This window comes from Sylvia atricapilla, chromosome 1, assembly GCF_009819655.1.
Source record: "Sylvia atricapilla isolate bSylAtr1 chromosome 1, bSylAtr1.pri, whole genome shotgun sequence".
NCBI classification, from domain to species: Eukaryota; Metazoa; Chordata; class Aves; order Passeriformes; family Sylviidae; genus Sylvia; species Sylvia atricapilla.
Genome location: NC_089140.1, coordinates 22085473 through 22108843, shown reverse-complemented (window position 1 = coordinate 22108843; position 23371 = coordinate 22085473). Strand labels below are relative to the sequence as shown.

At 36.0% G+C, this 23371-nt stretch overlaps 1 protein-coding gene across 1 annotated transcript in view; it reads right to left on the bottom strand.

The window, feature by feature from the left end:
- Positions 1–23371, bottom strand: part of ZNF804B (zinc finger protein 804B) — a 221808-nt gene that overhangs the window by 5036 nt on the left and 193401 nt on the right. Inside the window, exons 2-3 of the mRNA XM_066323772.1 lie at positions 23168–23311; positions 1223–1353 (exon numbers count right to left, since the gene is read on the bottom strand). Coding sequence (XP_066179869.1) covers positions 1223–1353; positions 23168–23311 — 275 coding nt within the window. The remainder of the gene's footprint in view (positions 1–1222; positions 1354–23167; positions 23312–23371) is intronic.

Below are 23371 nucleotides of genomic sequence, written 5' to 3'. Positions count from 1 at the left end.
AATTTTGTTGTCAGATTGAATTAGCTTGTTGTAAGAAACTGTGTTTGAACCTGAGAGACAGTACTCAGGGATGGTACCAATTTTATGTGTGTAGACTTCTGCTTACAAGGGCTGACCTTCTGTCTTTCCTGAGCATTTGGGAATGCTACCCCTCCACCAAAATCCTGGCACTCAGCCTCCCCTGAGCCTATTCATGATTACAGGGAGGAATAGCAAGCTCTTTCTTTCCACACTCTATGCAAAATATTAGAGACCCCTGGCTCTTTCTAAAAGCAAACCTGTTCTTTCCCTCCCAGATTCGTTCTGGCTTTCCTGTTATCACCAACATTATCAGTCTATCTGAGGCTGGTTCTTCAAGTGCGTGGGCATAAAGGAAGCTTCCCACAGGCAGTTACATTTGTTTCAGCGGATTTGTATGAAAATGGAGTCGTAATCATAAAAGTGATATATTAGCACTAAACTCTTTTATGTCAGCCGATTGCTCAAAAGCAATTACATGGGCCAAAATGAGTTTGTAATAAACTCTGAATGCTATTATTTCCAGGGTACAGTAGTCTTCAGACGAATTTAAAACAATGCCAGTTTATCTATCTGATTAACTCATTGTGGTCATAGATTAATATAAACTATGGGTCTGATGGCAATCTATTCTACTGAAGCATTTGGCATCATTAAACGAAGGAGATTTCTTAAATTTAAAGGTTTGCTACTGCAATCTTTGTCCTCTGTCTTGATACTAATCAATAGACCTAACAGCATTAGACCAACTTAATTCAGTTAATTACTTGTTTTTCGTTCAAATGATCCTACAGAGAAACTGAAGAAATATCCCAGTACACTAAAGGTAGTCAAAATTATTACAAAAGGTTTATCCTCTCCCATTTAGTTACGATCAAATGTTGAGACAGCCATATTAATCTCTTCAGATTAGTTTGGATAAAATGGTGATATTATAAAAGTGTCTTCAAAACATTCTGTTTAGAAGACATGACAATAATTACAGGAGACAAAATGACAAACTTTCAAACAGTATGTAATTACATCAGAGGTTTTCAATGTATGGTTTGCAGAGCAGGACCATTTGCAGTTGAAGATACCTGAAAACAGGTTACAGTACACATAGTCTCTGTACATTACATTGTGTAGGAGTAAAAATATTACAATTTCTTCTGGAAGGGAGGAAAGAGATCATTAAAAGCTCATATGACTTTTAAAAACTTGCCATTCTGACTGCTTCCGTAACTCTGCAAGCTGGTGGAGTCGCTTGAGTGCCTTTTCCTGTTTCTTCTCATCTTTCCATGACTTTGAGGCCACATTTCGAGCAAATTCCCTTTGTTTTAAATCTTTCAATCTCTGTGTGAAAACAATATAAACAGAAGGGATTAGAGATGTACACAGCAGATACAGTTCCTCTCACTCAATTTATTTACTTTTCATGAAGTTATTATGTAAATGGAGACTAAAAGTACACTTAAATGCTATAATAGTGAGAAGATACTGAAAATGTTATTCTTGCTTAACAAAACAGCATCATTTGCCCTCTGCTATTTATCTGATAAATGCCTACATGTGAATGATACCTTTTTTGGTTTCTTATGAATACATAAATGTTCTGTTGTGTGCAAATACAGACACAAAACTAGAATCCATTTAATGAAGTCATCATTTTCTATTTAATTCATCCTGTTGAAATGTAATCCACAGACACATATTGGAATAACTCTGAGCTCCTATGTGCTGTACATTTTATAGTTCACTACTTGCTCATGTATACACAGATTTGTGGGGACTTATCTATTGGTTTTGTTCCTTCTTAAAGCGGCATTATTTTCTCAAAGGAGAGGACCACTGTCTGAAATATTTGATCGGGAAACTCTTTTGTAGTTATTTTTACAACTTTTTAATCTCCTCACACATCTATAAATTAGGTAATTGCTGTTGGAGAGAGCAAATTTCTTTGCCTTTATTACAATTTTTTATTTCCTAATTTTGCACTGCCAAAAACATAAGGATAACAAAGGAGAAGACATAAACTAGAAAGTCTCAACAGCATCCTCTGCAAAAACAGTTGTCTCTGAGTTCACTCTGCTCTCTAGGAGTCAGCTAGTCATGTCTAACCTTACAACTCCCCGGTTCAGATCCATGCTTCCATACTCCATGGCAGAAATGCCTTCCTCCTTCCCCACTTTTCTAGTGTTTGAGGAAAAATGTTTACAAGCTGAGAGGGAGCTCAGATGTATTCGGCCAGATGCTCAGACTGGAAGCCTTGAGGACCAGAACGGAAACTAAACTGCTGCATTCACTTGCCCCTTGGTCCAGAGGTGGCTGCGCTCATCTCTACAATTTAGAACTACTGAAACAACACCATGAAATGCTAAATTTTTCATGGCGCTTTTTTTTTTTTTTTTTTTTTTTTTTTTTTTTTTTTTTTTTTGCAAAGTAAATTTGAAGAAAGGTTTGGACATCACAGTCATTTTTAAACTGCTGCTCGTCTTTCAGCATCTATACCTACTTGACTGTCCATCAGCACCTAAAGATCAACATCCCAATCACTGCTGTTGTTTGGCTACAGCAGGCCCAAAAGATCAATATGTATCAGTAGGATAAACTGAAGGCTGACCAAGCACTGTAATAGCAAATACTGCTTTCTGCAGCTCAGGTATGGGGAGCAGTCTAGCCATAGCACAGAGCTGTACTGGCCAATATAAAACCTGCTTCTGAGAAACAGGGCTGGAGGCAAAGAGTCCTCAACTTGTAGAGATCAAGAAAATTATAAATGCACAAGAGAACTGCTTTCTGGAGAGAGGTCTAGCTTTTGCCAATAGATTATGATAAAACAAATGGGTGAAAATCACCATCTGAAGAGATGACAGCTTCTTTTTTGTCCACCTAAGATGCAAGAATCCAGTAAGTGGCAATGACATGATATGACAGAGAGGCAGAGAAGAACACTTGGTGGAAACAGGCCATACAAAGTCTGTGATTTCTTTCTATGAAGAGTGCTGGAAAGCTGTAGTGAGCATCTCTCACCACTGTCACATCAGCTGTCCTTCAAATATGGGATTTTTTAGAAAGTCAGATAACATCTGTGAGAGAAAAATAAGTGCTGGGAGACTAAGAGCAGAAGTTTTTTTGCTCTCAGTCTTTTGGATCCCAAGACATATGCCTTTGAACACTGATCTGGAGACAGGGAGAGCTGGTTTGTCCACAAATCATCTGCTCAGGGAGCTTAAGATGGGTCTCTGGCTTTCAGCCACCCCGATGGTTTTGCACAGACACAGACCCTGTTGGATAAGAGCAAGGAAGCCAGGAAGCTGGTCAAGGAACTGGTGCACCACCAACCAGCAAGGATAATCCTGCTGCCTAGTCTCTGATGGAGGTTTAACCATTTCATCAGAACTATCTACAGTCTGTCAAGTTTGCATGTTTCTCCATAAAGTTTTTAGCAGCCCAAACATCTAGCGCTTCCTTTAACTAGACTCCGAAACAGGACAGCTGCAAAGTCCTCTTTAAAGCTCTTAGGCTTCACCTTCTTGGAAAGAAATGGTCACTCCACCATATGTTTAGCTCTTACCTGTCCCTTTATGTGCCCTCTCTCACTATTCATCTGCCCCTTACCAGGCCAGTCACATAGCACTCTATTCCCTCAACCTCATTATCTGCAATTTACAGTCAAATGGATGAATATGTAAGACAATGTTACTTTTGGTTCAAGAAAGAAACTTTTAAAATAATATATTAAAGCCAAAACTGAAAAAATAACTCAGAGAATCTTCCCAGAAGAAATCCAAATGTTCTGTCACCTAGGTAATATTTACATGAGTGTAGAGATATTTAAGCTGTAAAGATCCCATTCTCCACAGAAAAACATAGGTAGTCTTGTGCCTTATTAACATGTCCAATGTGAAGAAAGGGCAAAGAAACACATTTGAGAAATGCCCTTTAGGGTGCCTTGCTATGTTTAAGCTGTCAGGGAGTTGTTCGGTATTACACATAAGGCATTCATGAGGAAAAACAGAAACAGTTTCTACCTGTCAAGGAAACAAAGAGCACTGTGAAACTGAGAACTGTGGAGCACAGTACTGAGAAGCAATGCCATTTCATTTCTTTGACAGTTAGGATGATAATCAAAAAAGCAAATGGACCAAAACTAAGAATAGGAGTTCCAGCAGTATTTTTTGCTCTCTAATGGCATGCAGCATGTGTCAGAGAAGTAAAGAAAAAGAAATGTAGGTAAGCATGGCAGAGAACTCATCAACTGGAGATGAAATCCAAGAAATCAAAAGCTCTACAGTCTGAGGAGAGAAAGTGCTCCCCCTGCACATCCCCTCAGCAAAACTAAACAAAGCTGCACTGCCAAAGCTCTAGTTAGGAGTCATAATGAAATTTGTCAGCTATATTGGATAGATCATGGGACTGCCTGCAAAGCCCTGGTTTTCTTCACTAATAATCTGTGCCAGACTCCTGACAAGCACACAGATATTTTCTGCAGGTGGGGTACAAGAGCATGCAACTGAGCAGGTATCTGAATGACAACCCCAAGTTCAGCAGGCGTGCTTGAAAATTAACATTGCTTTACACAGCAATTGCATTTTTCACAATAATTAGGTACTTAACTGGGCATCCAAATACAGGCATGTATAATAAAATATGATTTATTTAATAGCTTCCTTGTGTTCTGCCTGCTACAAATATAGTTGTCATGCAATTATATTGCACTTTTAAACTCATGTTCTATTCTTTCTAAATTTTTTGTACACATGTGTTTGGACATTTCCATATCTAAAAGTAAATCATCCCCTTTTTTATAACCACCCACAGAGAGTATGAGAAGACTACAAAATAATGTACATTGTCATGGAAAGATTTACTTGTAGAATTGGTCTGAGTCCCATTAGCTCTTCTGTCTAAGACTCAGTCAAAAACTGTTGAATCTATGCTTTTCTTCCTATGAATCACCAAAAGATTTAAATGAGCTGCATCTTCAGTACCTACTTTTGCTGGACATCAAGTAACAGTGGTCAAATATTTGTAATTTAGCAATTTCTTCTCATTCTTGATGTCTGGAGGGTTTTGTTCTTTTTTTAAATTGTCACTTTATTTGGGCCAGTACTTGCTTTGCACTGACCTGCAAGCACCTGAAGAATACTCACTGCTGGCTGTGTTTGCAGTACTGAGTTTGCTTTCTATCCAGAGTTATGATCCTGATTTCTATTTTTCCCTGTGCAGGTAAATGTTTACCTGGATTTCTATTCTTCTGATCAACTTCAGATGCCTTTCTTCACAACCACTGGAAAGAAATAAGCACTTTGGAGACCTAATCACCTGTTCTAAAAGAAGCTGTCTAAAACAAAAGGGATAAAGTGAAATGCAAAAGTATCTCTTTATTTTCTTTGTGCACAGAGGTAATTAAAGGTGCCTATCTTAATTTCTACAGAGTGCTACTTTATGAAGGAAACACTGCTGACCTCCCAGCTAAGGTGCCTTTTACATCAGAGCACACAGCATGGGCAGCAAACTGGGGGAGCTGGATCCCACTTCTCTGCTAGAAAGTTGGGACCTAATTGCCATCACTGCAACATGGTGAGAGGAATCAAGGGTTTAGTCAATAGGCTCACGTGAGAAACTGCCCTCTGGGACAAGGGAGCAGAACCAAGCTGGCAGATCTTTAAGGAAGTTGCACCAATCATTTGGTTTAAGAGGAAAGGAGAATGGCATGGCTGAATCAAGACCTGCTGGTCAAATGAAGAGGCAATAAGGAAACAGAAAGGTAGTGAAATCAGGGACAGATATCCTGGGAAGAGAACAGTGGTGCTGCTCAGTTGTGTAAGGATTGGTCTGGAAGGCCAAAGTGCAGCTGGAGCTGATCTTGGCAGAGAATGGAAAGAATAATAGGAAGAGCAGGAATGTCAGCCAAAAAATGAAAGTTAAAGAATATACACTGCCAAATAAAATAAGTAAACGAGAGTGGTGGACTGGTAACAAATGAGAAGAAATTTGAGCTACTCAACAACTGCTTTGCCTCATTCTTTACTGCCAAGTGTGTCAATTTGAGGACCACAGGAGTATGGTACTGGGAGACACTATTACTTCTCCTGAGCATTCTGCCAGGGTCTATGCCATTTTATAGATTTCACCGGGGTTCTCAGGGGTAACTGCTTCAGATTCTGGGAAGAGCTGTTGTTGCAACCATACTGAGTAGCAAATAGTTTTCTTCTTCAATTAGTGTAACTGCATGGATGCAAATAGAAGGTATCTTTGAGAAAAAAGTAATTTTCTATGTATTAAGCTAGAAAATGTCATTTTAGTAAAAATTTAATTTTTTTTTCCCATTACATTTAGAATATTTTTCTTCTGGAATGTCATTCACAATGTACCCTCCAAACTACTCATTTTGCATTTCAGCCCCAGGTAAAAATATATATAACATATTAAGTATATTTCTTCTGTTGTATTTAGAGAGCCTTCTTTGAATTGAAGTCCTTGAACTAATGTGTTTCAGAGCCTGATTTGCTTTAAAGATTTATTTCCGCACAGCAAAAAGGCTCCTTAATTAAGTTCTAACCAAATTCACCATATAAGGGTTAATTGAGGAAAAAAGGAATGTTAATTTCAGTAATTGTTCTCTTGCCTGTAACCCTAATATTGGAACCAAATGCATTATTTGTAAAATTATTTCACACTGCAAACCATCAAATGAGAATGATAGTCACTAGAGAACACAAACTTCGTATGTAAATCTTACAGTGTTAACTTGCTGAGTGAAAGTGAGGAAAGAGCAATGAAGAAATTTCCCTTTAATATGGTAAGGTAAAAATAAATTGGAAAAGCTATTATATACAGGAATTAACAATGAGAGATGAAGCTGATAAACCAGCTGATAAATTTTCATTTGTTTTACCCATAAATAGCTACAGATCTCTTAGAAATGTGTGCAAGTAATTATTGGTTAGAGTATTTTATATTATAGTCAGCTGTAACTGATTTAATACTGGCTGTGGTAGTGAATGAGAAGACAAAAAGACAATATTTCTGGTCTGATTGGATTAGGGAATGAGATGATAGCAGGAGGGAAGGAAACTTAGTCTTCAGACATGTCCTAAAGAATCCATCTATCAATGAATGAGATGATGATCATGGTTCTAACCTGAAGGATAAATTACAGATGGCCCTTTGGAGGGCTTTTTTTCATGTTTTCAGAGAAACTCTTACTGTTTAGCCAGACTGGCAAATATTCCTGCTCATTAAACTGATTTCATCTATTGCTGTATGAAAGTATCCATTTGTGCATACTTTCCAATTTAAAAGATCCAATTTTGTTTCTCATAAGAATCCCCCAAACAAAGTTGAAACAGATTCGTTTGGAGGCTGTTTCCATAGGCAAGAGGACAGAACATGCACCTTGTGCCAGCAACTCACTCCTGTGGAAGCCTGAGCTATTGAGCACTCCTGTTCCTATCAGTTCCAGCAAACATATTGTCATAGGCTCCACCAGGCTGGCTGCATGCTATGGATTTTGATTAGATGCATTTGATGTCACTTTGGAATACAGAGCAATTTATCCAGAAAAATCAACACATTTGAATGATGAAAATCTCAGGGCAGAGTCTGTATCTTCCCTTCATATATTACCTCACTTGTCAGGGTATTTGGGCCTTTCTTAGATCAAAGTCATCATCTTATATATAAGATTTTTATATATATATTTCTCCTTCTCCTTTAAGCAGCTAAAAGAATAGAAACTGGCATTACAGATCCTGTGCTAGACTAGCTCCCTTCAAAAATTTCAGTACTTACTCTAATCCTATTTTAAAAATATTTAAGACTTTCCACCACTTTGTTTTTCTTTGTGGCAAGAAAAATTTTGTGTATGGCAAGCAGAATACAAAACCACCTACATTTTAATGAAAAGAGAGTCTAAACTATCCCAAGATTCTACAGGTGAGTCCAAAACCTGGCCTCAAACTTTCTTCAGTGTGGTCAGAATGCTTTCAGAGTAACGAAAATGACAGTAGAAATGTCTATACATAGATTTTAAATAACACTTTTCATAGACAGATCTCAGATTTCTTATGAAACTTCATCTTTACCATGATATCATTTTACAAATAAAATAAATAAATGAAGGCATAGAGAGATGGAGTGAATTCCAGAAAAAACAGGGGGCAGACTAAATCAACATTTATATGTATATATATATATCTTATATATATATATAATTATCACCCCTAGCTATTTGAAAAAGCATTGGAAAAAAATGCCAGACACCTGAATTAAATTTGGTTTAGTTGTATAACAGTTTGATTCTTAATAACTAGGATAGGCTGAGGGGACAACAAAAGAGCATAAAGGATAAACCTCCTCCAAATTATTGGGCTATGTTCATATTTTACATAGAGCAAAGTTGACTCAGCCACTGCACAGTGACTTTAAAGTGCTCTACAAGAGAAGAAGTACATCACTAAAAAGAGATATTTTAATCTGTACTTCACATAAATGGAACCTTGCTAATAGTCAACAGTCACTGAACTTTAGATGAAAAATTACCAACTGGGCAAATGTGTGTGAAAGATGCTGGAGGAAGTTCAAGCAGAAGCCTCATCAAATATATGAAGGAAATAACATATTATTTTTTTTAATAGCTATCTATAGAAAATATTTTAGATTGTGGCTTTGTGGATTTTTTTTTTAATCAGTCTAAACTAAAATATTATTTCTCTTGTATTTGCTCAAATTAGACTGAGCTCTTCTGGAGTAGGATGGTTAAAGGTAACCAGAAATCTAACAGCAATTCTATAACAAAAAAATGCCTGCTCAAAATAAAGGAGCTTTAATACATGACATTTCCTTGCAGTTTTGCTCAATCAGAAAAGACCACAAAGGAATTTTGTAATCACCCAATCAAAACTTTTCACTAACAGAGAACAGGAGACATCCAGACAAATTGAAGAATTTAAGTGACTTTGACAAGAGCTAATTTATGTAATCCATAATAAATTAAATGAATGACATTATAATTCTTCAACATTTTTTGAAGACCTGTATCAGTCATGCCAGTATTTTCCCTGGCACTTATGTCAGAATGACAGATTTTCTTATTTATACTTTTTAAATCCTACCATGGCATCAACTAGCTTAATGTTTTTTCTTCTAGTGCTCTGAGACTAATTTAAAATCAACATTAATTATGAGTTTATGGCCTGAACAAGCTGAGACAAAAATATTTATTTCTAGAATATGTTATTTAAGGTCCTTCTTAAGTACTGATTGAGTGGTACTTCAAAATCATCCTAAACATCATGCTAAGGCACCTAGTTTTCCTCCAAGTATAGAACAGAAATCTGTATTGAATAGGTTTTTTTATGTCACTGCTAACAAGTAAATAATTTCAGTTTGGACCAGAAGATACTTTATGTTCTCAATAAATCTTCAGAAACTTTTTTTTCCCTCACCTCTGATGAATACAGATTTTTCTTTTGCCCTTTTTACTTCCTCCATCACTTCTTTTCCAATTTCTACACTTGTGATTTATAGTATTTACCATCCATTTTTCCTTTCTCTCCTTTATTATAAATTTAAGACAGAGAGAATTGACTTTCCTTCTAAATGAGATTAGCTCTTTATAACCTGTTTGGTCTTTTTCTGTTTTGGGATTTGGGTTCTTAAACCATCTGCCAAGTGCACTTTGAAATTTCTTTGTTCTCACTCACATCTTTCTGTTTGATTTTTTCCTCCCAGCCCATTTTATAAGCTCATTCACCTTTATGAAACTAAGTACCTAAAAGATATAAGTGTATGTTACAGTTTGTTATTTAAACAGATATATGCAGATATTTTATTTGCATTTGCTGAATAAATTTTTATCTCTTTATTTCCGTCTGTGTTGATTATCATAATGCTAATAATATATAGATTGAAGACCAGCTGTAATGCATATGTTATTATTTTTAGAGAACCTATAGTATGGACGAAGTGTATTTGTGCTATTCTTGTCATAAGTGAGACCCAAAGAGGCAGAACATTCAGATGGAAGATCTGTTAATTTTAATTTCTTCATCCATAGGATTGGAGTAGCAGTTTATGTTCCAGTCTCTGGTTTATTTGCAGAAAGAGATGAACAGATGTTGGGGGCTTTTGTTTTCGTTTTTGGTTTTTTTTAGGGATAATAATTCAAGAGCTTGGCTTAGCCTTGAATCAGAGACAATCTTATGAGAACACATCTCAGTACGTTGTACTGCTTTTTAAAAAGGTTATTTTCATTATATTTTATAGTTTGTTTAGCTATTTTCCAATCTTTCTCTACATTACTTGTGTTCTCTCCTTTGATGAGAGTGTTAGTGTCCTTTCTTCCCTCTACTTGGTTTATCCATCTCTTTTCCCAGTTAAATAGCATTTCCTTCTGAAATAACAAGAGCAATAAGGTTTTGCTTAAGCAAATTCAGTGTGTCATGGGAAAAGGTGACCAAACTGTGAAGAGTGAATGCCCTAATTCTCCAGTTAATAAAAGTAAAGATCTTTTGGTCCTATCTAACTCCCTTTTTATTGCCATGTGCTTAAAATATTATTTATTTGCAACTTGTGGCTTGAACTTACTGGTGTGCAACATGTCACTGAGCTGAAACTTCACACAGTTAATTTGTAATGCCATAATTTAATTTTTTGAACATTATTATACAAACTGCTCCCTGAAAAGAGGGTAGAAATTAACATGATGTACTTTTATAAACGCAATCCTGCAGTACTTTTCTTACCCACTTATATGTTCCGGAGTAATGGGAGGTAACATTTAATGTTATCCTCTTAGCCATGCTCCAGATTATGTATGTTTGTATTCACTCTTACATCAAATGATGCTATGAACACATCTAATTTTTCATGTAGACATGAGCATGTTTAATAGTCTAAAAATCTACCATTCACTGTTTCTGAAATACTACGTCACTTCTGAAATTCTTTCCTATCACTTGACACAAAGGACCTTTTAAGCAAGCTTTACTACTCCCTCCCACGAAATTTTCATTCCTGTAAAATTTGAAGTTGCTCTTTTATTTATACCATAGTTTCTTATCCCAGTAATCCATACTCTTCTACACCCATGAATTTTGATTATTTCTTGCAAAAAAGTATATGTACTGAAATGAAAAACAAGCCTCTTAAAATATGCACCAAGGCAGAAACAATAGAGTGATGGTGGTTTCACATTCTTTAGAGTAGGTGAGTTAATACTGGAAACTATTCTAGAGACAAAGAAAAGTAGGGCAGCTGGATTAAATATTATAATTTGAATTTCTGAAAAAAACCCTTAATTGTTTTTCCATTTATTATAGGTTTCACTTTAAGACAGACCTCCTGCAACAATGAAAATAATTATATAAGTAAAGAAATTTATTCATTTCCCAGAAACAACAAAATTTATATAATAATTGCTGTATGGTTCTGATGCACTCCATGTCTAGATGTGTTAGGCTAAGACTTGACATATGTACTCTTCCAATTTCTTATTTTTTTCAAACTAAAAGCCGGGATCTAATTTTTTTTTCATTTTTTAACCAAGAAAATGGACATTATGATGTTCTAAATTTCAAAATGGGAAGGAAATCAGAATGTGACACAGGTTATTGAGAGCCAAGATTATGTAAATTAATTGAATGTTTGGTTGTAAGTCAAACTCAGATTATATAAAGTAGCACAAAACTGAGAAAAGATGGTCATTATGAGCTGACGAGAAGAATTAATATTGCTTTGAAGAAAAAATGAGATTAATCTGAATATTCTGGATGGCTTTTGAAGGGTGAAAATTGCATTGTACCTTTTAGACAACATTTTTGTATGCAGATGCTGGTAACTATCACAGAATCCCAGAACATTCTGAACTGTATGATTGGGTCCAGGTCCTGGCCCTGCACAGGACACCCCAAGACTCACACCCCGTGCCTGAGAGCAATGTCCAAACACTTCTTGAACTCTCAGGCTTCGTGCTGTGACCACTTGCCTGGGGAGACTATGCTCCTTACTAAACTGCATTGGTTTACCCTGAGCAGGATATTACTTTCTTTATCTTATAGTTTCTTAGTTAATTATGATTTGATATTCACACAATCTGAGCTAAAATGGGAGATTCAGGGCAGATTCAAACTACAAGCCATACGTTGTTTCTCTTCTGCCAGCAATGATTTAGTACCCCGTTGAATACCACAGATCCTAAATGGAAAGTGTAAACACACATCAGTGGAATGTGGCTTTTCAACATAAGTATTCAGGTGTCTCTTTTGAGGGAAGCAGTACTTGGAATCCATCAACATGCTAAGAGCTGAACACAAGCCAAGAAATGCTAACTACAAGCATAAGTATGTCACAGGGTTCCAGGGGGTGTCTGTCAAATCCTCTATACTTATATACTTGTTAAAAGACCAGAATTTCTGCTCTGCATAAAACTTTGATGTCTGGGATTTCTTTATTTTTTAATTCAAGTAGGAGAATAAAATTTGGAAAATTTGTATAAAAAATGAAATTATCAAATGGCTGGATGTTAATGCATCTAAACAGCAATGCAACATAATGTTTTAAATTTGCAATTTTCATAATTTCTGTATCTCAAGAATTACAAACAAAAGGTGTGGTTATGTTATAATTAATATTATGAAAGTATGACTACATACCTTACAAGATTTTGAAATGTATTTTTCTAAGATAACACTGCTGAAGCAAAGTATGCTAAACTTTATGGACCATTTCAAATTGATTGAAACTAAATGATGTAAAACTTCTGGGTGAAATATAGTTTTGATTTTATCACATTCCTAAGTAACCATTCCATTCTAAAACCATTCCCTGAAAAATCAGTTTAGGCTTTTTTGGTTTGGTTTTGATATGGTGTTTTCCAAGAAATTTATCTTTTTTACTGTCCCATCACTTGCATGAATATGTTTTTTTGTTGTTCACATGCATGTCACCTACATTTCTCTATTTATTCCCTTGAAATTTAATCTGAGAAGATGCTTAAAGAGCCCTCATCTTTTTCATGGCTTCTGATAAAGCCTATTTATTATAAAATTGTAAAAGATATGAAGTTATAATCAGTCTGGGTGACCTCCTTAATTTTTCCCTTAGAGATACATTAAAATACGTTAATTAAAGCATTTAACTAAGTAAGGATGATAAATTGCTAATCTCACGCTTTTTACTGTTGTCTTGGTGATGCAGGGATATGTTTCTATTTTGCTTTAAAATACTTGTTTCATCTAGGAATAACTCTTAAAGTTGTACAAGGCACATTGTAAGGTTCCTTGAACACACACATAGCTGATAAGTATGACTTAAGGCTCCACAGGAATCAATTGTGCAGCTACATTCTTGCATATTAATTACTGCTTGGAAGGTGCAAGCATTTAAAAATGAACAGAACTATAATAGATGCAGATTCTAGACAGATGTTTATAGTGCCAGATATAGTGTGTGTATGTCAATGGGATTAAAAGCATTATCATTTTTTTCAGGTGAGGGAAAATTATCAGCTAGTTCAAAAGTTATGCAGAAGCCAAGATAAATGTAATTATTCTGCGAACGTTTAACATTTTGCTATGACAGTTAATTGCTGTATTTCCAAAGAGCCGATTATGGCACAGGACTGCCTCAGGTAAGATACACACAGATGTGCCATATCCTGTGGAACAGGGTCCTTAATCTGGTTGAATAATGCCTTATTCTAAAAGTCATTCCACAAATATGAACTCAAGTACTTGTGAACACATGTCACCAAAGCCAATTGTAGCATCTGGCAGTGCTTTGCCTCTTTCACCTCATTATTTGTAGATCCTGTAGACCCTGACCTTAAAACGACACCAGGTATTCCAGATCTACTGATTCAACACAAAACCACCAATCAATTGTGCAAAATATGTGGCCTATACACACTATTCTGTAATATTTGCCTGTCTTCTGAAACTGGCACAGGAAATAGAATGTCCATCTGCCTTCAGTCTTGCCCAGTTCTTGCCAGCTCATTGTGAATAGGCAGTGTCATATGAATGGTAATTTTGCATAGAGGTAAATAGAAAACATAATGTTTATTCTGCTTCTACTGTTCTTATATCTAGTATTTAAAAAGTAGAAACATTCTGTATCACTGAATACAGAGATTTTTAAAAGGACAGCAACACCAAACATAATTTATCTTATTTATTAAATAACAAAAGCATGACTTCATTCTGGTTTAAAGGTTAACAGGGAATAATAATCTAAACATAAATATTTAGGTTCTACACGACTATCTCAATTATGTAATATTCTATGTTTTGCATGTATTTGCATTTCAGAACTCAGAATCAAAGAGGAATATGTTGATTTTGATAGCCATTTTTGTGCACTAGGATAAAGAAGTATGACCTGGTCAAATTTTTTTTTTTTTTTTAATTTGAATGGAATGTTTCAGGAAATCTTTTGTTTCAGTTTCTTGTTTTTGGTTTCAGTTATCATTACCATGTTAAAACAGTCAGAATAGGATGTTTTAATTTAGTTTTGGGATCTTTTCCTTTGTCTGTATTTTAAATGGGAGCAAAGTTTGAAGCAATGGGGAATTAGTTGAACCAGAGATGCTAAGTTTCCACCATGTTAACTACACCTTTTCTCTAAACATAATTGAAGAATAATGTGTTCTTTCATGCTCTGAGGATTTATTGTACAAAATTAAAATCTAAAATGATATTTTGAGGGGTAATTTTGTATTTTTCTGTGGTTTGGCAACATCTTTCTTTTTTTTTTTTTTTTTTTTTTTTTAACCACAATCCTTACAATTCCTTACTTATTTTAATAAGTAATTGTAATTGTAATTTAATAAGCCATCCATTACACTGCATCAATCATTCCTCCTGCTAGGAAAATTACTTTTAGAACTTTAGTAATTAAAAAGTGTGCCATCTGAGAAGAACGGAAAGAACAATAACACAGGCATTAATGAAAAACACTTCCTCCAACTGACATTCTGGTTATTCCTATGTCTTAAATGCCAAAATCTGATAGTACACTTCTGTAATTCCTTATATAATGAAATGCTTAAGAAATATTCTACAGTCATTGGACCATCATTAAGAGCTATGAAATTGGGTGTCCCATGGGGTTTTTTCCAATTTAAAGAGGGTTAAATTGCTAATTTACATATTAATTAACATTTATTCTAAAGAACACCAAATGTAATTCCATAGCATCTAGCATTTAGTTTATTAAGACACTAAATTTAAAAGAAGCTCTGCATTATTTGCAAGAATTTTTTTGAGGGCTAATGGTGATAGGAATCTCATTATTCTTCAGTAACATGCAATTTAAAAAGGATGAATACTGCCAATTTATTTACTTAATCAGTGGGTAATAAGAAAGCAGCAAAACATTGGCAGGGCATCAAGTTTAACAGTTCTTTATAAAGCTCACTGATCTGCACAGACTGGTAAGTTTAAAGTAAAGAATTGTTTCTAGTGACATTTCTTTGGAAAGTGTTGCCTCGAGTCACTCCTAATCACCAGCGTGTGCTCAGTGGTATTTGATAATGCTGCTTCTGCTGCTCTGGAGCTACTCTGGGACATGCACTTGCTCTGGTGTGCAGTTGAAGCATCTCTGTGTAGCAGACCTATAAATACAAGCCTCCCTTCATACCATTTAAGAAAATATTGCATGATATCATAAAGCAAGCATCCATTTTAAGAAAATTTCAAACTGGGAAAACAGGTGTTTCTCATACAGCAAAACCACAGAATTATGGTGTTGTTTATGTCCTGCCTTTTTTGCATATACTGTACACTATTCCTTTGCATAAATGTTGATGTCATCCTGTTTTGCTTTATGTTACCCTTATTTGCATTAGTTTCTGTGATGTGACACAACCTGATTGTCTGTTCCCCTGAACTGCTACTTCAGCATTTCAAAATTGCTGGATTGCAGGTGCTCAGAAGAACAGCAGCTGTGAGGCAAACATGTTTTCTGAAAGGCAGGATTTCTCTGTGTCTACATAACACAAGGAAGCATTCAGGACAAGAAAATGTTGGTCTTATATTATCTAGCAGTAGTAAAAGATGAAAATGTATATGAAAACATCATTATGCATTCCATTCTTTGCTTTTTTTCCAGACCCCAGCCATTTTTTTATGTTGTGTAAGTCCTTTGTATTATTTTCGATACAACACTGTGTGCCAATACAATATCTGTGGTACTCTCTTTAGCAGAATTAGAGTTGTGAAATGTGGTCTATTCATTCAATTCCTCATCTCTAAATGCAATGACTTAGACATTGGTGGCACTAAGTGGCTGACATTGAGAGTTTCCTGCTGTGCTTTATCCTGGCATTTCTTCTCATTTACTGATTATTTCTCCTGGTCCTTCCTCTTGTAAATCTTTCTTCTCCCTTGTCTTCTAATTTCTGAGTGATAATTCCATACCTTGCTGTTCTTGCAGTTTCTGACCACACTTATTTCCATACTTGCTTCCCAAACCCACTTGTTCTCCTTCTGTTCCCCTCATTTCACATCATGAGTTCTTTTGCAGGCAGTAGCTGCATCCCTTGCGCAAAATGGATTAAATTCTAAAGTACTGAGTCAGGGATGTTTCCTCAGTGAAAACATGCAACCTGAGATTAAAGATTTCATTAAAGCGCAGATACATAAAAATATCACATTGGGGTGTCTCAGCAGTATTGATTCTGTAACCTTCTCACTCCTTTATTCTTGACTTTGCAAATACTATGTCTGTTTACTGTTATTTGCTAAAGCTTGTGATCCATAAACAAGATTTCAATCCAGACCACCAAGAACAATGGAAAGCTTGTTCTTACAAAGTGTTTGTAAACCTTAATCATAAACATCACAATCAATTCTATGTCTAACAAATCAGTACCATTGGGGTAATCTAGTTTGTAATCAAAACTAATTTAGATGCAAGAATGATGGATGAAAGGGGTTAATTCACAGGAACAGTGAGAAAAACTTTTAGATTTAGTTATGGAAAAGGCAGTGTGAGAAAAGCATAACTATTCAGCAAGAAACTCTCAAAAACTTGCTCTTTGGGAACAGTTACAGTCAGAGTGGAAGTAATTTTTGGAAATATGAACAAGAATATACACGGAAAGTCAGTGTATGATGAAGAGCTGAGAAAGTGTGAAGCTATAACTGAAATTAGAGGATGTAATAAATGGCATAGGAATAAGTAGCAATAAGAAAATTGCTAGTTTCACAATGAGCAAGAAAAAAGTGTGTTTTTAAGGCAAAAAGACCAAAATGATAGGATAGACTATCGAAATTAATTCTGTGCTTTTAGCTTTGGTTTTCATATAAAAAGAAACTAGACTAGACTAGAAACATCAAGAGTATGCTTTTTCCAAGGGAAGAGAAAGATTAGAAGGATAGACCAGAGAAAATTGAATTCTTATTTGTATTGTACAGTAATGAATAAATAAATTAACAGTTGAGAATTCCAAAGCATCCATACCCCCAAATTCAAGAGAAAAAAATGTTGCGAAGAAGCAAAAGTGTCTGACAAAAGTTATGCTGGAAGAGGAGATTATTCTAAACAGTGTAGTGGAGATAGTAAAAATATAAACTGGCAATAGATTTGTCTATTGGAAAGTGTCTATTGGAAAGATTTGTCTAGTGGAAAGCAGGCATTCCACTGAAATTAAAGAATACTTTGTGGAAAAATCTGTGAAACTGATGACTATATTGAATCACAATGTCAATATTTTGATGTATGTGTCAAAAGCATCCAATCTGACTAAAGATATGTATGGTAAATATTTTGGAGATGGAAATTAAAAATAGTAGTAACTTTCATCTCTAACACCCCTCCCTTGTAAAACATATGAGCAGACTTCATTTTAGGCATTTAACTATTTTAATTTTTTTTTTTTTGAGGGGGCTGCTTATAGGGCTACCTCTTAGAAAGTTCACAGTTTTCATGACTGGGCCTAATTTTAAACCCTCTAAATTGCACACATATTACAATTTGTGTATGTGGTAGTTGCTTTGCAGCATAGAAATCCATTGGCATTAAAGAGGACAGTAACTACGACATATACAAAATTCTCACGTCACTTCAAGTCCACTTCTAAATCAGTTCTTTGAGGGAATCTAACATCATGTTACTGTTTCTCTTGTTTGACTTCTTTTCATTAATCTTACTAGGGACGTGGGGAATGTGAAAGTTTTGTTCTCATTATGCATGTATTTCTCGACAAGCATCAAGCCAGGGTGATTTTTGGTGTGTTACAGGAGCAGAATCCTGGTGACTGCAGACAGCATCACTTGCTAACTGAAAGCAAGAAGTTATGAGGTCTTTTAGCACTCTGTTTTCATCCTGAGGAGGCCACAGAGTACAGACCCCCTGTGCAAAACTTGGCCCTACAAAATCAGGGGCAGTGTCTTGCTTTTGAGGGGTCAGCTTTGTAAAGCCCAAGTCCTGATGCAGAGGTGCAGGAGCTACAGGGAGGGACCTCAGCCCTGCCCACATAAGAACAGAGAAACAGTGGGTCCACCTAGGCTTCAAGGGATAAAAGCAGGGACTACACAAGCACACCTAGTTGGGGACCTTCATGCTGGTGTGGTCCTGTCTGTGATTGTGTTCTAGACCACAGCTAAATATGTGGTCCTTTGTCTGCAAGAAGGTTTCTTATTATACTTGACTCATTTCCCATATCCTAAGGCGAAATTCCTCAGATACTTGCCAAACCAGGTTTTTTTCCTTGAAATGAAAATTGTTTGGATAATACAGGTTTATCTTGGCACCAAAAGACAAGACTTACTTTTCCTCCAAAAAATATGGAGATGCTGAAAAAACACCCTCAAGACAAACTAACAAGATCTCAGCATTTACACTCATTCCTGGAGCTCTCTCTGTGTTATCAGTGCATTTTCTGGGTGGTAGCAGCAATGCTAGCTAAAATGTAAGCATATTTGCTAGCTTTGATGTTTAACAGGAGCTAAATCTCTGCCTGAATTAGAGTTTAAATCCACAAGCACCATAAAGGCTTAACAGTAAGTGCCAACAGCTGTACACACTAAATCAGGCTCTCATGCCAAAAATATAACCAAATGCTAGTATGCATGGATGTTAATACTAAAATACAGGTATGATCACGTAAACTAGAGTAGAATGAAACTTGTGTTTGTTTACATAGTACTTTCTTCTTCAAGGACACTAAAATTTATTTTGTGAGGTGCTTTTTATATGTTTTTGCTATTCTGTGTATTTTTTATCATATGAGAGAATGTGGTGCTTTTAACTGAATGGTAAAATTTTGACAACAAAACTAAAGACTTGCTTTGTCATCAGAAACCCCAAGATGGCAATGCAGTCTTGTTTTTCTTTGCTGCTTATATTTGTTATTATTATTATTATTATCATCACAATTATTATATTGCAGTACATGGAATAGATTTGTGATTTTCTCATTTGCTGACATCTAAAAGCCTTGCTGATTGCTAAGGATACAAAAATTTGAAAGCTACTTTGATGTTGACTGAATGAATGAACACCATGCATGAACTGGAGTTATTAAAAGCTTCCATTTAATAATGTCAACCAAATAGACATCTCTGCTCAAGTTTGGCTTAATTTTAAAGATGCACACAACATTAAAAGAACTTAAAGAGAGTCGAAAATAACTACACTGATATATCATTTTCAGCTTAGCCTATTCCCACATATATTATATTTTCAGATAGCAGCCTATCTTGGTTATCTATATCCTGATAATTTTGAATGAATTCACACCAGGACCCTTGTGCTTTTCAGTGTTCAGACAGCTGCAGCAGAGCCAAGGCACTCTCTTCTGAGGCAGTTAACTTTTGCTGCAGAGAATGCAAGGAGCAAGGGAGAGCAAACGTCCTTCACCTTGATGCTTGAGGAGAGAAACCGCAGATTTATCAAATGCGCCACTCCCCATGACTGCTGCCCTGGACTTTGTAAAGTCATAGGAAAAAAACACAAAGGAAAAAAAGCTTTGATTTCGAGTGAGTTAGCTGATTCATGGTGGGCCAATAAGAGATGTAGGCACAGTGATGAAAGATTAGGTTCCCCCAGAGAAGTCACTCACACCCTTGCCCCAGCCTTGTTCAGTATCAGATTTAACAACAGAGGGCTCAGGTAAAGCTGGATGGGAGTGCAAACTTTCAATCAGACAGATTTTCTGTGTTCACTTTATCCAGCCCTGCACCGAAAGAAATTAATTTCCAATGGCAGGTAATATCAATGAAAAATTCTTGTAGTGTGTCAGGAAAGATGTTGAGACTCATGCTGACAGGACAACCAAAGGAATAAGGATTGTATAATAGTGAGACAATGTTACTCAAAAATAGATAAATAATATTAGAACTTTCTAAGGTCATTACAGTTAGAAGATAATGAAGATGTAGGCATTGATCTTTGATGGTCTGTCAAAATTTTATGCATATATATGGACACATCCATCATATTTTTATGTCTGTAAGTTTGAAGGTATGTAGCAAGCAGAGAGAGAGAGAGAAAAAGTGTGTCTGCGTTTAGAATTATGCTTGAGAATAATATAACACAGAGAGACAGCAGAAAGGCCATCTATGCAAACAAGGCCAGACTGTCATCATAACATTTTGCAGCCCCCGAGGACAAGGAGAGCTGGTATGCCAACTGCTAGGCCCAGGACTTCCTGCCATAACAACCGGTTGAAATCATCTAGAAGAAAATGGATTGCAAAATTAATTTTATGAAACCATAATATTTGGAGATTAAAGGCATAATTCTCTGAATAAAATCTGTTTCCTCTGGAAGACAAACAAAAGAGTTATGATTAAGCACTCAGTGCAATATCCTTTTTTCTGCCTTTCTATCTTCTCTAAACATCATTGCCACTTTAATAGAAATTGTGAAGTAGTGGCATTTAAATGGGAAATCACATGAGAAGACTATACTGTATTGTTACTGAGATGCAAAGGGTGTCTCATTTTAATTTACTCTCCATTAGAAGAATGATGTTTAGAACATATCCATGCCGATTACTAAAGCTACCCTCAAATTACTGCTGGGAAACAGAAAACATATCTTCAGAGGAGGAAGCTCTTGTGGGTGGCTAATGTCCCTCCCAGAATAAACATTTTGGAACTAAGCTAACTAAACCACAGGAAACCATATTTATTTAGTTAGTTATTTTATTTAAGATCATGTTGATAGGAGCATGAAGAATAGAGGCTTTTCTGTGACTGCCTATAAAAGTCAGAGAAAAGGGTACACCGACACTATTCCTAGAGGCAACCCAGACTTGGCTGGTAAGAAGTGAGAGAGAAGAGACTAAATTACCCTGTCACATCAGGAGGGTAGCTAGCTCATCCTGCACTAACTGAGCTTCTGAACTACATCTGAAAGGGCAGGATGGGGTGAGCTTGCCATGCCAGTTGGTATTCTGTATGTGTTGTACATTTCTGGGCAGACTCTTAGTTTCCAGTACTATGTCTGACAACTTTTAAAGCAGTAAATTTATCTGTAAATTAAGAAGAGTTTTATTGCCTTTTATAACAGAAACCTGCCAAAAGCTCCCCTGCCCAACAACATAATCATAGTAGGGGCATGAAGCAGGCTGGTTTATGCTAAACTGCTTTTTGCAGGGGGAGGGTGTGAAGAGGAAAGAGCACAAATGGCTCCATTTGAGTTCAGATGCATTTCTGATGACTTAAAAAACAGCTGAAGGGTGAAAAAATTTTCTTGCAGCAAATGGGGATTTGTAGGGATTAGAGTCACAGGTTTAGGATCTGCAAAAGCATTTTTTTGTATTATTATAAATATTTTTATGGATTAATTAATGGAATGGTAATAAGAGGAACTGCTTTTGATTTAAATGCATTACTCTGATTTGGGAGTGATGGGACAAAAGAGCCCCATTATTTCCCATGGATATTCAAGACTGGGGTGCTTGAATTCAGCAGGATGGTTCAGCATTTGATGAGGGGGCAGAACTTAGGCAGTTTTTTTTTAATGAAGTGCTGTGATAGATGCACACAGAAAATTCCAGGGTGATTTACATCCTCTGTGATTCTGCAGAAGACAATAAGATTGCTTTCAGGGAGAGTGAGGAGTTTTGCCTTTAGCATTGCTCATTTCGTTCAACATTATTATTTCTAATCCTCTGTCAGAAATACCTGCAATTTCTAATGGCTTCACATAGTTCTCATGTGTCTCCTGACCCCTGTGAACCCAAAAGTGTGATCACACAGAAGACAACTAATTCCTTGGCAACTTGGATGCACGCAATACGCGAGCACTTAAATGCAAGCACTAGCAGAAATACAAGAAAAAAAGATCCATCTATGGAATCCAGTTATGTGTGCATAGCACGCCAGGTCAGCAGATCTGATCCCTCACTTCAGAGGTTCAGAAATATCCACTCTTGGACTTCACAAACTATTTTCTTTAAATTCTGAAGTGTTTATATGAGTAATTTGCATTATCCTTCCACATTGCCAACTAAAATATGGATTTTACTAAAATTGGAGGAAAAATTGGGATGCAGGAAATAAAGTGAATAGGCACATATGGGTAGAATATACCTAACACATACAAATGTGATTAAACTGTTGCCAAAAAAGTGATAAAAAATTATTATTTATTATTTTTTTCCAGGAGTCCAACATCTCATTAGGGATTATTTTGTATCACACTCTGCATGCAAGACAAAATGTATTTCACCTGAGAAACATTATGAGATATAGATTTTAACTCCAGAAACAGATCCTATAAAAAAGAAAAAAAGTTTTCTGCCTTTGAAACAGCATAACCAGCTTGAAACAGCATGGTCATATGCCTTCTGATAAAAGCATGAATAGAGGCTTTTCTGTGACAAGGAGGGTCAAAAGAGGGGCCTGGTCATTTCCCCCTGTCTGTGGTTTTTAAGTAATTCCACGTTTAAATATATCAAATTAAGCGAGGACATCGGTATAAAGCATGTATCTAAAACTACAGCTGGAGGTCTTTCAGTCAGAGTAACTTAAAAGAAATTGTGATAAAAATGAATATTTTCCATTTTATTTTAGTGGAAAGTTGCATTTTAAAGTTGAAAACATCAAATGATGAATTGTCTTCTACTTGAGTGAATTTAGAAACCTCCCACAATCAATGAGGAGGGAAGAGAGACCGTTGTAACATGCAAGACATTTATCAGGTTTACCTGCTTGTGAGCATGGTCATAAGAATTGATGTGGTTGTCAAATTCCTGGTGTTTGTGATACTGCTTGTCACACAGTTCACAGTAGAAGTTGGCCTTCACATCCTCCAGGGCCTTAGCTGCAGCTCTCTCCTTCTCAGCGTAGTCCTGCAAAGGCAGAAGCAAAGGGAGGCACTTCAGCTGAGACCATGAGCTCCTGCTTCAGCA